The sequence below is a fragment of the Panthera uncia genome, chromosome A2 (assembly GCF_023721935.1).
Source record: "Panthera uncia isolate 11264 chromosome A2, Puncia_PCG_1.0, whole genome shotgun sequence".
In the NCBI taxonomy this organism is placed as follows: domain Eukaryota; kingdom Metazoa; phylum Chordata; class Mammalia; order Carnivora; family Felidae; genus Panthera; species Panthera uncia.
In genome coordinates, this window is record NC_064816.1 from 148,318,076 (window position 1) to 148,332,065 (window position 13,990).

Below are 13,990 nucleotides of genomic sequence, written 5' to 3' on the forward strand. Positions count from 1 at the left end.
AATTAACCTCAGACGGAAGAAGAAAAACCATAGAACAAGAGGAAAAGAAGCAAGGATGAGTATATAAAAAGACAAGTTTGTAGGCTTAAGATGAAGGAGAAAAAGTCTAATAGCCATTTGTGTTGTTAAGTATAAGACTGAGAATGTGTGGAGGGGGGGAGTCGTCACGTGAGGAGGCTAGCGAAGGTTTAACAAAGCTGTCCTGTGGGGTTGGGGGAATGAGGGCCGAGAGGGCAGGTGGGCCATGAGAGGGCTTTGCCAAAGTTGAATACCAGGTGTACGTAGTGGTGTTAATCCAAACAGCTCTGCAATTCTAAAAGTACTCAATATTAAAAAATAAGTAAATAAAAACGAAACTACCCAATGTTTATAGAAACAGAATTTGACGAACATTGCTAGGTTTGCCAAATGGATGGGACATAAAGTCAAAGGTTCTAGGTGACTGAAAGTATTCACCGAAGGAGTGGCCAGGTGCTGAAGGGGCTCAGAGCTGGATAAGAAAGGAAGTAAAGACCAGAAGGGGCAGCATGTGTGTAGGGAACGTGAGAGCAAGAGAGCTAAAGGCCATAGCAGAGGTAGGTTATACAAGTTTACAACGTCAGGGGCGCCTGGATGGCTCAGTCAGTTAAGCATCCGACTCTTGGTTTCAGCTCAGGTCGTGATCTCAACAGTTGGGGAGTTCGAGCTCCAACTTCAACTCCACGATGATCATGCCTGCTTGGGAGTCTCTCTCACTCCCTCTCTCTCTGCCTTACCCTGCTCGCTCTCTCAAAAATAAATAAACTTTTTAAAAAGTTTACAATCTCAGAAGAGCAATTCTGACTAGCGGCAGGAGGGCGATGGACATTGATGCCTGAAGTGTGAAGATGTTAGAGAAAAAGAGATTATGAGGATCTAAGGCTAGGAGTGTTGGCTATGTTGTCCACAATGAATGGTTGAAGGGGGAGAGAGGTGGGACGTCAAAGGGAAGGGTAGGGACTGTTCCTTAGAGAGGAAGCCTAGCAGAGTGGTTAACATGTGGGTTCTGGAGCTAGACTCCAGGGGTTCGGAATGCTGGTCTGTTACTCATTAACTGTGAAACTTTGGGTAAGTTGACTCCTCAGCAAAGGTATGGATTCTGGAATCAGAAGTGGTGTGATAACTAAAGTATGGGAATAAATGAGATTCATGGGGAAGAGTGTAAAGGAAAAAAAAAGAAAAAAAAAAAAAAAAGATCCCAGAGCAGACTATTGGGGAATGTAGAGTTTTGGGGCACAAAGGGAGAGACATCAGGAAATGGCTGAAGAGGACAAGAAGACTGACCAGAGAATGGAAAAGAGAAACACAGAGGGTTGAGATTCAGGTGGTATTTTAGGATTTAACTTTCTAGGATTCAGGTGGTTCCTTGGAAGGTGATACGTCCTCCAACCCAGATTCTGAAGCTTGTTCTCAAACGGCTGCCCGCTCCAGGCACACTTGTCTAGCACAGATTTTTGAACAAGTCACTCCAAGGGCATGCACTAATATCACTGTTAGAACCTTCTCAATGAAAAACTGCCTGTTATTCCCTGCTCCTTCCCAGCCACGTCCTTCAACATGGTCCCGGTGGCTCTCTGCGCCTTTAGCATTGAGCATCGCTGGCCCTTTATGGTAATTTATCTTTACGGTAGCCAAGGCAGGACTCTGAACTGCTTGCTCCCTAGCTCTCCTCCCACCAAATGCTGGACTGAGTTCCACCACAGAAATCAAATAACGGCACCTTTTCCCAAATGCAGGACCAAAAATTAAGACTTTAAATAACATCTTCTCAAATAATCATTTCTGAAAAACGGGGAGCCTTCTATGACAAAGCAAATAAATAACTAACTAGAAAAGACCAAATCTGCCCATGCTTGGTTTTGCTAGTATTTTTGTGCATTTGAATGTGGGTGCTTTGACAGCAATGGGTTGGCTACACATTGTTTCATTTACCTTGGGATACAAATCAAATGGGTTTCCCTTCACTTTAATCAAATTTCTGGTGGCTCAGTCGGTTAGGCGTCTGACTTCAGCTCAGGTTCTCACAGTTCATGGGTTCAAGCCCCATGTTGGGCTCCATGCTGACAGCTCAGAGCCTGAAGCCTGCTTCAGAGTCTGTGTCTCCCCCCACCCCCTGCCCTCCCCCGCTCATGCTCTCTCTCTCTCCCTCAAAAATAAATAAACATTAAAAAAAAATTTTTTTTTAATAAAATATTTCTGCTGCCATATAGGGATTTTCTTCCTCTTTCTTTCCATCCAACCTTTGTAATCAAAAAAGAATGAGTGGAGGGGGCACCTGGGTGGCTCAGTCGGTTAAGCACCTGACTCTTGATTTCAGCCCAGGTCATGATCTCACGGTTCGTCAGATCAAGCCCTGCGTCAGGGTCTGTGCTAACAGCCTGATTGGGATTCTATCTCTCTGCCCCTTCCCCCCTCAAAATAATAAACTTAAAAAAAAAAAAAAAGAATGAGTGGAGAAGAGCTTTTAAAGGAGGGACTGATAAGACAATTCTGCTAAAAACCATTTATATTTTTAACTTTTGGGTTCAGCCAGGCTCTGTTCCCTCCCCTGAGACCAAGAAAAGTATATTCGCAGTTTCCGCCTCCTTCTCTAAGCCCCTAGACAGAAGATGTGCCAACCAACTGTGGGCTTGTCCATCACCACCACCTGCCTTTCTTTGGCATTATCCTGACAGCTCCCTGGTCATCAAGTCCTGGAACGAAAAAGCGAGAAGGGACAAACATCTATCCTCCATCGAATAACTTAGTGTGTGCAGCTGATTATATTTTTGGAGATACCTAGAAATAAATATAGCAAATTCAGGCAGCAGAGCAAAATTAATATTTCTCTTTATTGGATAGTCTAGAATTAAGCTTGAAGAAGAAGAAATACAACTGAACTACTGAAATATAAATAGTTGAGCTTACTTTATTCAACAAAAGGCATCCGAGGTATCAGCCAATCAAGCATTCAGGCAAGTATCAGGTATGGCACAGTAAATAAGACGGGTTGACTCGGCCCTCAAGGAGCTTACATTCTAATACAGAAAGTAGATAACTGCAAGGTGGACAGATGCTAAAAATGAACAAAGAAAGGCACAAAGACTTTTAAAACCCGGGGGTTTGGGAAGCAAGCATCTCATCTAATGTAGAAGACTCCTTATGGAGGGAATAGTAAACTGATCTGAGGATACTAAGACATGAACTAAGTCAGTGGTTCTCACGGTGGGATTTTAGAAATTGATAGGTTGTTGGTTTCATAATTATTGGGAACTATTCCTGGCATTGAGTAGATGCAGCCAGGGAGAACGCATGTCTGCAGTAGATGGGTTAGTCCCACACAAAGAAGAATTATTCGGTATCCTATACGACTTTTTAACGTCCTACTGGACATTTATGTAGGACCTACAGCGCGCCTGAGAGAATATCATTCATTTTTTCCTCTTAGGCAGTCCGTTATCCTTATTTCAGTTAAGGTAATTTCGCTCTGTTTCTTACAGATAAGATATATGGTCTGTTACGACTTACCCTAACACTTGTTTTCATCCTACGCTCACACATACCTCTAAATCTTTCATTTCCCAGTACTTCTTTATAGGAAGTAGCCTCTGGACAACTCTGAAACTCCAACCCATTCATTGTAAGTAGGGGTAAGTATCTACTTCATGATGTCGTATAGAATAGTCGTGCCTGAGCATTTACATATTGAAACTCATTTTATTGTCATTACAAATTTCTTTCCTTCTATTTCTCCATTATAATAGAGTTGGGGCATTAAATTGGTTCTTAAAGAAATCCATGTGTGTAAGTAGACTGTATTCCCTACGATTCCTCTCAGGCCAACAAAGGAGATGTGACAAAATGTTATTGCTCTGAAAAGGGTGAAAAGATCTGCTAGGGTTTATAGTTGCCACCATAAGTGGAGGGGAAGAGAGGGTGCTATTGGCATCGAGTACATGAGAGCCAAGTAGGCGGAACATCTTACAATATTCTGGACAGTTCCTCACAGTAAGAAACTACTACTGTGCACCCTATACGAATTTTGAATGTCTCGCTAGACATTCTTGTATAACCTACAGCTCGTCTGCAAAAAATACTGTATTTCCTCATTTTCTCCATCTCGACAATCTGTAGATTTCCTTGCATAATATGTTTATTTCAATTAACATTCTATTTCGATATTTCTCTTATAAGTACTATCATATGCAAACAAGTTATGCATCACTAGTTTTTATTCTAAGGTCCACTCCTTTCCCTGCTTTTTCATTTTCTTATACTTCTTTGTATAAAATCAGTTTTGATTTTCTACCTTCTTTTAAATTTACACATTAGGTATAAACATCTGCTAGGTCTTCTAACATAGTTGTGCCCAAGTAATGTGCTTTTTATTTCCCTTTTATGTTAATGTTAACTAATTTTAAATTTATTTCGGCAATTATGTGTAGGTAGAGTATATGACCATTGAATTGCATTTTGAGGATAATGAAACAGATGTTACAATGTATTTGTCATAAAAAAACAAAAACAAAAACAAAAACGAAAAAGGCAGGAGTCCCAATTGAGAACCACTGAGCTAGGAGGAAAGGGGAACCAAAGAAGAAGGGAAGCCAGTGTGGCTTGTGTGGAAGAAAATAAATATCAGAGGGCAGGGAAGGGAGAAATCATAATCATGTGGGGCCATAATAAGGATTGTGAACTTTACTCCAAAAGCATGATCGGATCTGTGTTTTTAAAGATTAAGGAAAAAATTTTTAAATATGGCCATTGTTACTACTAAGTAAACAGTATCTCAGAAGGGGACAAAGAAATATTTCAGAAGTAAAATTGGACTTGGGAACAGCTTGGGAGAAGGAGAGGAAGAAGTCAAGAATGACTTCTGACTATAAAACACTGAGGGAGAAAATGGTTCGTTTGAGGGAGGCAGGTAGAGAATTCCACCTGGGACACATTGCCTTAGAGGTGCCTGTGAAATATCCAAGCAAAGAGGTCTACTGGGCAATCAGAGTTGGACAAACTGCATCTCTGAAAATGTGAGAACCAAGAGCAGGAAATGAAAACTCCAAACAGGAGCTACCATTCAAGGGAAAAAAACCCAAAAGTGCATTAGAGTAATTATTTGTGGCAAGCCTCCCAGAAAATAACCCTGCCCTAAAAAAATCTCTATACATGTTACTGGTGGAGTCCTTGAAACCAAGGGGTTGTGCAGATGTCTGTACTGATCTACAATCTGACTAATACAAAATCAACTCTAATGTTAATTAACTTTTATAACCTGTCTGCTAGAAGGAATTGTAACAGGAAACTTTGGCGAATGAATGTTACACAATGTTGAAAGGGAAAACTGGAAGGAAAAACCTGATTCGTTATAAGGAAGGAACTCTTGGTCTAGGACCCTCAACTGCTTTAAAACTGTACTTACACTTGCAAACAATCCGTTATATGTAGAAAAAAGAAGCCCCTTGCAGGTGCAAGGCCTGTTTGAGGCGTTGTTTTCTTTGTTCTGATTCCGCGCTCACCAGGAAACACATCTCGCCTCCTTAAGGGGCCCACCCTCCAGTAGGGATGGCCCGGCTCCTAATTCCTTGGTGAGTCTCATCTGCTACACCGAACGACTACAAATAGCACTCAGGTTTATCAGTAATATTTGTGTGAATCTGGTTACCGTGACTCATATCCCCCCAAAATACAACTACTTCATGAAAGTCCAACCTGAAAAACCTTCTCTATAATCATATATATAAAAAGCCCAAAATTGGGCAGTAAACTCCAGTTGGTTGCTTCTCTCTGAGCCATACTTTGTGGCTCTTTTTATTGCATTCCAGAGAGTCAACCTGGATGGAGTCCCCTAAATAAACGCAGAGATAAAGAAATATATGCCCCAACTCAGATTTACTACGAAGGTGCAATACTGCAGCTACAGCTGTAATACCATTTAAGTTACCTTTTCTTCCCCCCTCCCCAGCATTTTCCAAAAAATACGCCTCCCCCTCCAACTTTCCAGTCTTCCATCCAAAGGCAGTACTGTCTTACATCCTTACATCAAAAGGCGTTTTTAGATTCCTCTCAAATTGCCCAAGTTAATTTTCTTGCAATTCAACCAAAACAAAGCCATTGCGTACAATAAACGAAGAGTAGCCGGGAGAGAAACTTATAGCAGTGACAGCAGTTTTAGGAGTCAGTCGTTCCCAGCTACGTCTAAGACAGTGGTTCCCAAACTTTAGGACGCATTTGAATCCTTGGGAGACAGAAGTACCATTGCCCAGCTCTCGCAGCAGAAACAGTGTTTTAGTTGGAATGGGATGCAGTCTGAACATTGGGATTGCTAGAAGGCTTCCCAGATGATTCAAATGTGTTAACAAAATTGGGGAACCATTGATCTAAGGCAATTTGATAACTACATGAGGAAATGTACAAGTTTACTATCTGGGGCAATCTGGCTCTGTAGTGAACAGAATGGTTATAGCCTCCTTTATGACGCTGTAGTCATCATTTCTAACTAATCACGCAGGCTTTGTCTAGTTCAGTATATTCAATCACATATTCTGGGTAAATCTGATCTTTCTCGAAGATGACAAACACGGAGGGATTCAACCTTGAATCCACATAGCTGTCATATGGTGGTGGAGGAGGGCTTATGCTTCCCACAGCTCCTTGAGTAAAATCTCCAACCAGGACTCGAGCTACAAACATCACGATGTTTTTGGTATCATACCGGCAATTTTTATGGGAATAGATGGCATCTTTTCTGAAGTAATTTCCTAGAAATAGAAAAAGAAAAAGAAAAAGGGTACGAATTATCATAAAAGAAGGCATGTAGTTTGTAAGATTACGTATCCCATGGTGTTATCGGATGATGGGTGTTAACTACCCACGTGTCAGCAACACGTTATAGATACTTATAAACTTCCTTTGTACTTCCTTTGTACAAAAGTCTATCATGCAAGTAAATTTCAATGCCGTATATAGCCCTAGTGGAATTACCAAAACATCTGCCACTGTGCTGGGGCTCCCAGTGATGGTGTGAGCCACAGGCTACAGTAACCAAACGGTGAGGTCACAGCAGCCCAACTCCTGCAAATCATGCAGGAGGAGTTGAACTGTAAATGATGAACCAAAGATACTCCATCAGAGGCCTTTTTAAATTGTGTACTTTTTTTTTTTTTAGAGAGAGAGAGAGAGCAAGCCCAAGAGTGGGGGTGGGGGGAGCAGAGAGAGAGAAAGAGAGAGAGAGGGAAAGAGAGAATCTCAAGCAGATTCCACACCCAGTGCACAGCCAGACGCATGCCCCCCATATTGCATACATTTTAAGGAACAAAGCTCATTTACTACTGATGGGAAGGTCCTAGAAAATGTGGAAGGGAAAGGTATAGCACAAACCCTGGCAGAGCTTTTCAAAATAGTTGATCTATTGTCCTCAACTGTAAAACAACCTTGACACCACTGAAGTTTCTATACTCAGCAGACCAACAGCAATTTCCTGACAAAATCTCCTATTTTAGGGGTGCCTGCGTGCTCAGTTGGTTGAGCGTCCAACTCTTGGCTTTGGCTCAGGTCATGATCCCAGGGTCCTGGTGGGATCAGGCCCTGCATCAGGCTCTGCACCGGGTGTGAAGCCTGCTTGAGATTCTCTCTCTGTTTCTCTCCCTCTGCCCCTCTCCACTGCTTGTGCTCCCTCTCTTAAAGAAAAATAAAAGTTTAAAATTTCCTATTTTTAGGGGTGTCTGGGTGGCGCAGTCGGTTAAGCGTCCTACGCTTGATCTTGGCTCAGGTCATGCTCATGCTCTCCCGGTTTGTGAGTTCGAGCCCTGCGCTGATGGCACTGAGCCTGCTTGGGATTGTCTCTCCTTCTCTTTTCCCCTCCCTTGCTTGTGCATGCGCGCGCTCTCTCTCTCTCTCAAAATAAATAAACTTAAAAAATAAACAAAATTTCCTATTTTAATTTTTGTCATTGCCAAATACTTTTCTCTTTTTAACAGAAATGTGTATATTTGCAAATTCTGATTTTCTACGCAAAAGTTAGTAAGTAAAATGAATTCGCTGTATTTATGGTAACAACTATTTACTACTTTTTCATTTATACTATTTATTTTTTATTACTGATTTTTTATAATTTTAGATGTTTGAACTCCAGAAATATTGCTCATCCTGAATAGGTCAGATACTGGCTATTCTGGGTAAATGATGTTCAACACTATCACTGACCTACCATTTCTGGCCCCGCTCTCCTTCCCAAACACAGTTACCAGCTTGGAGGGGATTCTCTCATCTGTTTCTGTGTATTTACATACACATATAACACATTTACTCTGGCACAGTTTGATGTTCTTTTATTTGCTCATTAATGGGATTATACAGTATGAACTGCTCTGTATTTTTTTCCACTTTAGCCCTAAAAATTTTGTTGTCACTTCACCTCACCCTACCTTATTCTTTTCAAAGACTGCACAGAATTCCATTGTATGGATGTATCATAATTTAACTACTTCTGTACTGATTAAAATATAGGTTGTTTTCACTTTTTTGTTATTACCAAGACACTTCTCAATAAATGCTTTTAAAATATCCTAGTAAATACACCTTTGGTAGCCTGTATAAGTCTTTCTGTAGAACAGACTGTAAAACTATAATGGCTGAGTCAAAGGATAGAGCATATTAAATTTTGACAGATATTACAGACTGCCCTCCAAAAGCAGCCTAAAAATTTTAATAGCAATGGAGAAAGTCCGATTTCTCCACAACTTCGCCAGCATTGGATATCAACTATCCTTTTAATTTTTGCCAATACAAAGCACACACACAAAAAAATCTGAATTTAATACGCATTTCCCTTAATCCGAGTGACATCAAGCATCTTTCCGTATGTTTATTGGTGTATTCCATATTCTCTGAACTGCTTTTTCATATCTTTGTTTCCTGGTGTATTTTTGCCTTTTTTTTTTTTTTTCATTTTTTTAAGTTTATTTATTTTGAGAGAGAGAGAGAGAGAAAGTGTATTCAGCGGGAGGTAGGGAGACAGAATCGTGCAGAGCCTGATGCGGGGCTCAATCCCACAAATCCTGAGATCATGACCTGAGTCAAAATCAAGAGTCAGACACGTGGCCGAGCCACCCAGGCACCCTGCCTTTGTTTTTTAACTGACGTATACCCAAAACAAGCTTATATTCAAGACAGTGCCCACCCAGATCTTTTAATAATTTCATAAAGTAGGCCAGTAGGTAATTGGAAAATGACCAAAAACACAAACAAAACTCATCATCCCCCAACAATTCTACTGGGCCACACACTCCACCTCTGTCATTGCCAGCGACCCTCCCCCCCCTTCCCAGCTAGTTCCAGCTCCTTAGTTTTCCCAGATGGCCAAGTACGCATCTCTACTACTGTGTTAGTTAGCCCTTCTGCAAACAACCTGGGGTATACAGAGGCTGTGCGTTCTTTATTTGTATTATTTCTGACTCGATGGACACCCACTGCAAACTCTGTATCACACTACCCATCTCTGTGCATCATTATACATGAGTCTGCAAAGAACCATTCCTCACACATCAGTTTCTGGAACTTCTAAACAACTCAAGCTTTTTTGTAAGGAAATCTCTCTAAAACAGACACGTTTCTCGGATTTAAAAAACAGAACACCTTGGGGTGCCTGGGTGGCTCAGTCAGGTAAGTGTCCAACTCCAGCTCAAGAGCCCTGCATTGAGTTCTCAACTGTCGGATGTCTCCCTCTCTCTCTGCCCCTCCCCCAATCTCACTTTCCCTCCCCGACAAGTGCTCGCTTTCAAAAAAAAAAAAAATTAAAAAAAAGAACAACTTATTGTGCCCTTTCTTTTCTTGATGCGTCAGATGAATATATTAATCCCAATATATAGGGTGTTACAACACAGGGATGCCCTGTTGAGTTACTAAGGGGGACAGAGCCATTTACCCCTACACTAATGGTCTACCCGCAGCATGAAAAACAAATGTTAAAGTTGTGTTTGTGTCCACTTAAAACTGTTAACTTTCTTCTCGCTGCCCACCTCTAACATCTCTTTACTCCCACTCCATGCTTGCTGGGCTGAGAAAAAAAAAAAGACAAAACAAGACACTGTTTTGAAATAAAACTAAATGATTCTGAGAAGCTCCCAAGAGTAAACGTACACAAGCTTCACTATAGGAATTTTATGACAACAACTTGGGCTGCTCGTAACACAGTTATTCGCTCTTTCCAATTCCAAGTCCTTCTTTCAGAAAGCGAACATTTCCAGATAACTGAACTCTAAGTTATCCATGTAAAAGGTGTCAAGTCAAATAAATAGTATGGAGTTACTGGTAAAAATGTATTTGACTTAAAGCAAATGGAATAAAAACAATAAACCAAATTTTCATCCGTATTTGTCTTCAGTGTGCATCTGTAGTCCTTGATAAAGCCATGAAATTATTTGCAACATTCCGAGATAGTTGTGCCTGTTTTAAGGGCACTGAGTTACTTTTATACTTGTTAAATTAATTTTTGTCTATTTTGTAATAAAGTCTGAGTCCTGATTTGATTATTCAGCTATTTTTCTTTTTTTTTTTAATGTTTATTTTTGAGAGAGAGAGAGAGAGAGAGAGAGAGAGAGAGAGAAAGTAAGTAAGTGGAGGAGGGGCAGAAAGAGCCAGAGACACAGAATCCGAAGCCGGCTCCAGGCTCTGAGCTGTCAGCACAGATCCCGACGCGGGGCCCGAACTCACGAACCTCGAGATCATGACCTGAGTAGAAGTCCGACACTCAACCAACTGAGAAGCTCTGAGCTGACAGCAAGGAGCCTTAGGATCCTCTCTCTCCCTCTATCTCTGCCCCTCCCCTGCTCACTTGCCTGCATGCTCACATTCTCTCTCAAAATAAATAAACATTTTTAAAAAATAAAATGAATCATCAGTTTTTAAGAATCACATTTATAGGGGCACTTGGGTGACTCAGTCAGTTGCGCATCTGACTTTGGCTCAGGTCATGATCTCCGGGTTGGTGAGTTTGAGCCCTGCTTCAAATCCTCTATCCCCCTCGCTCTCTGCCCCTCCCCCAGTCACATTCTCTCTCTCTCTCTCTCTCTCTCTCTCTGTCAAATAAATACACATTTTAAAAATACAGAAAAATAAAAATAAAAATCATACTTATATAATCTGGAAGTACATCTGCTTCATTCAGTGATCCAACCCTTCTTGCAAATATCTCTTACACGTGATAGATTCCCTGAACCCCAACATCCTCTTGATCCCTTCTGCCTCCAAATGGATCTCGGCCAGCCTACTTTTGCCCTGGACCCTTTTTTTTTTTAATTGTTTAATGTTTATTTACTTTTGAGAGATGGAGAGAGAGTGCGAGCAGGGGAGGGGCAGAAAGAGAGGCAGACACGGAATCGGCAGCTCCAGGCTCTGAGCCTGGAACCCGTGAAGCACCAAGATCATGACCTGAGCCCAAGTCAGACGCTCGACCGACTGAGCCACCCAGGCGCCCCTGACCTGGACTCTTAACAACACCTTTAGACTTGGACCCGCTTCCTTTCTTACACTGCAGCCAGGCCCTGGCACTTGCTTCCCAAAGCCAGCAGCGGTTTCCGGTTGCCCTCCGGAGACAAATCCCTCCCCTTAGCACGGCTTGCAAGGTCTTCCAGGATCAGACACCGACCTTATCGGCCGCATCTTTTGTCATTCACACCGGACCCACAGCCTCCCCAGCCTTTGTCAATGTCTGGTCTTCATAAACACTCTTCTCCCAACTTTTTTGTTTCGTTTTGCCTTGTTTTTTGCCTAGCTAGCTTTTGTTTATCCTGGAGGTCCTACTTAGACTTTACAATATGCTGTCTTCCTGTAATCTACTTTATCTTTTTTTTCTCACTCTCAGTGTAACTGATATAATGGGATAATATTGTGCTTTTTTGTTTTTCTTTTTACCATTCTTTATATCTAACCACTTTTATTTTAGCCAGACACGTTCTCGGCCTCAGAGAGAAGAACCTTTGGAAGACATCTATAAGGAGAAAGGAAGAATCACGGTCAGCTTTTGATTACCAAAATAGGATCTGGATACGCACTGCAAAAAAATAATGGACTCTGTTAACTAGAAAGAACTCTGAGTAAGACCGGGGAAAGGAACCCTCTTCTAGGCTGGGAGTCAAAACGGGTCAAGTTGGCTCCAACTCGGTTATTCAGGGATCCTGGGCGGGGCCTGTCAGGGATGACAGAGAGGAGCCCTGTGGCAGAGGGACCCGTGTCCCACTTCCTGTGTAGAACGCCAACATCCCAATTCTCTGCGGGTCCCTTTCAGGTTTTCTACGTAAAAACACTCACATTACCTTCAAAAATAACATTTTTGTTTCTTTCTTTCCAACCATTTAGCACTGGGAGGAACCTGGGTTGCAGAATCCTGGGAGATTTTAGATATGTTCTGATGCCCCCAGCACCCTTGATCCCAAATATGTTCCCTGGCCTTAAGGGCCTCCCATCTGGCCTCTTGAATCCAGTTTATAACCAGGACACGTCCCTCTTTGCTTAGCTACCCCCCAGACATGTGCCGTTTCTCCTAATTTCATGTTGCTTCTATTTCTTTATCCAAGTCTGAGTTTTTAATCATCTCCTCTGACTGTGAAGTTGAGTGGCTTTTACCTAACAATTGTTCTTTATTTTTCTTGAATTTTTAAATGTTTATTTATTTTTGAGGGAGAGGGGCAGAGCCTGAGCAGTGGAGGGGCAGAGAGAGGGGGAGACACAGAATCCGAAGCAGGCTCCAGGCTCCGAGCTGTCAGCACAGAGCCTGACGCGGGGCTCAAACTCATGAACCATGAGATCATGACCTGAGCCAAAGTAGGACACCGAACCAACTGAGCCGCTGAGGTGCCCCTACCTAACTGTTGTTCTTATCCTCAGTCCAGACTGCTCCCCTTAACATAGTCACATACGAAATCATACAGATAACAGCCTAAGGGAGTGGTTTCACACATGCACAAGGCGGGGGCTTTACTTTCCCTCAGAGAGGAACATCTCTGACATCTACCACTGGGCCTCTTTTAGGACAACTGTCTGAATTTTTTAAGATTACGGGCCCAGTGGTTCAAACCCGTCTATCTAGACAGGACTGGTACCATCACAGGTGACGCAAGTGGAATGTTGACATTAAAAATAAATACAGGGGCGCCTGGGCGGCTCACTTGGTTGAGCGTTCAGAGTTTTGGTTTCGGCTCAGGTCATGATCTCACAGTTCGTGGGTTCAAGCCCCGCGTTGGGCTTTGCGCTGACAGTGTGGAGGCTACTTGGGATATTGTCTCCCTCTTTCTCTAACTTCCCCCACTCGTGCTCTCTCTCTCTCTCTCTCAAAATAAATAAATAAACTTTAAAGAGAGATAGATAGATAGATAGATAGATACAAGTAAAACAAAAACACCTCCTAACTCGGTGTAACAGGAGGCAGTCCAAGTAGAAGCATCAATACCTTCTCAACGGAGGGTAGCATGGGAAACATGGGCACAGCTCCTGGACGGACCCCTGGCCCATCTGTGAGAACTGCAGACCCCATTCTTGTCTCTTTCTTCCACACCACCCACAGGGTTTTTTCTTGGCTCTCGAGAACGCTCCTCTTTTGCCAAGTTAAAGGAAAAGTGATAGCACGTGAGTAACACTATCAAACTATCAAGATGCACTTCAGAGGGTTTCAGTGCCCTGCCATTTACAAAATAGGAAAACCAGACTACACGCCCATGTATGTCACTATCAGCGTCAAAAACCTAAGAACACGTATATACTCGATTTCCATTTTCTAGGATATATATTCCTTTGAGTTCTAATATAAGAGAAACATTATCTCGCTCAAGATAGTCATCCCATAAGAGAAACATTATCTCAAGAGAGTCATCCCATTTCTAGGTAAGTTTTACTGATGCATTTAAACTTCATAAACATGAAATTCTCATCCAGTCATTGGCTTAAAACCCTTCGTGAGCTTCCCATGCCCTTAGAGTCAGGTTTCAATTCTTTCCCGTGG

The 13,990-nt window shown here is 42.1% G+C and overlaps 1 protein-coding gene across 1 annotated transcript in view; it reads right to left on the reverse strand.

Annotated features, from left to right (window-relative positions):
* Positions 1-2,830: 2,830 nt before the first annotated feature.
* The window catches only part of ZC3HAV1 (zinc finger CCCH-type containing, antiviral 1), a 61,852-nt gene continuing 50,692 nt past the window's right edge, over positions 2,831-13,990 (reverse strand). The window contains exon 13 of the mRNA XM_049641940.1: positions 2,831-6,755. Within this exon, the coding sequence (XP_049497897.1) occupies positions 6,490-6,755 (266 nt within the window). The 3' untranslated portion in view covers positions 2,831-6,489. The remainder of the gene's footprint in view (positions 6,756-13,990) is intronic.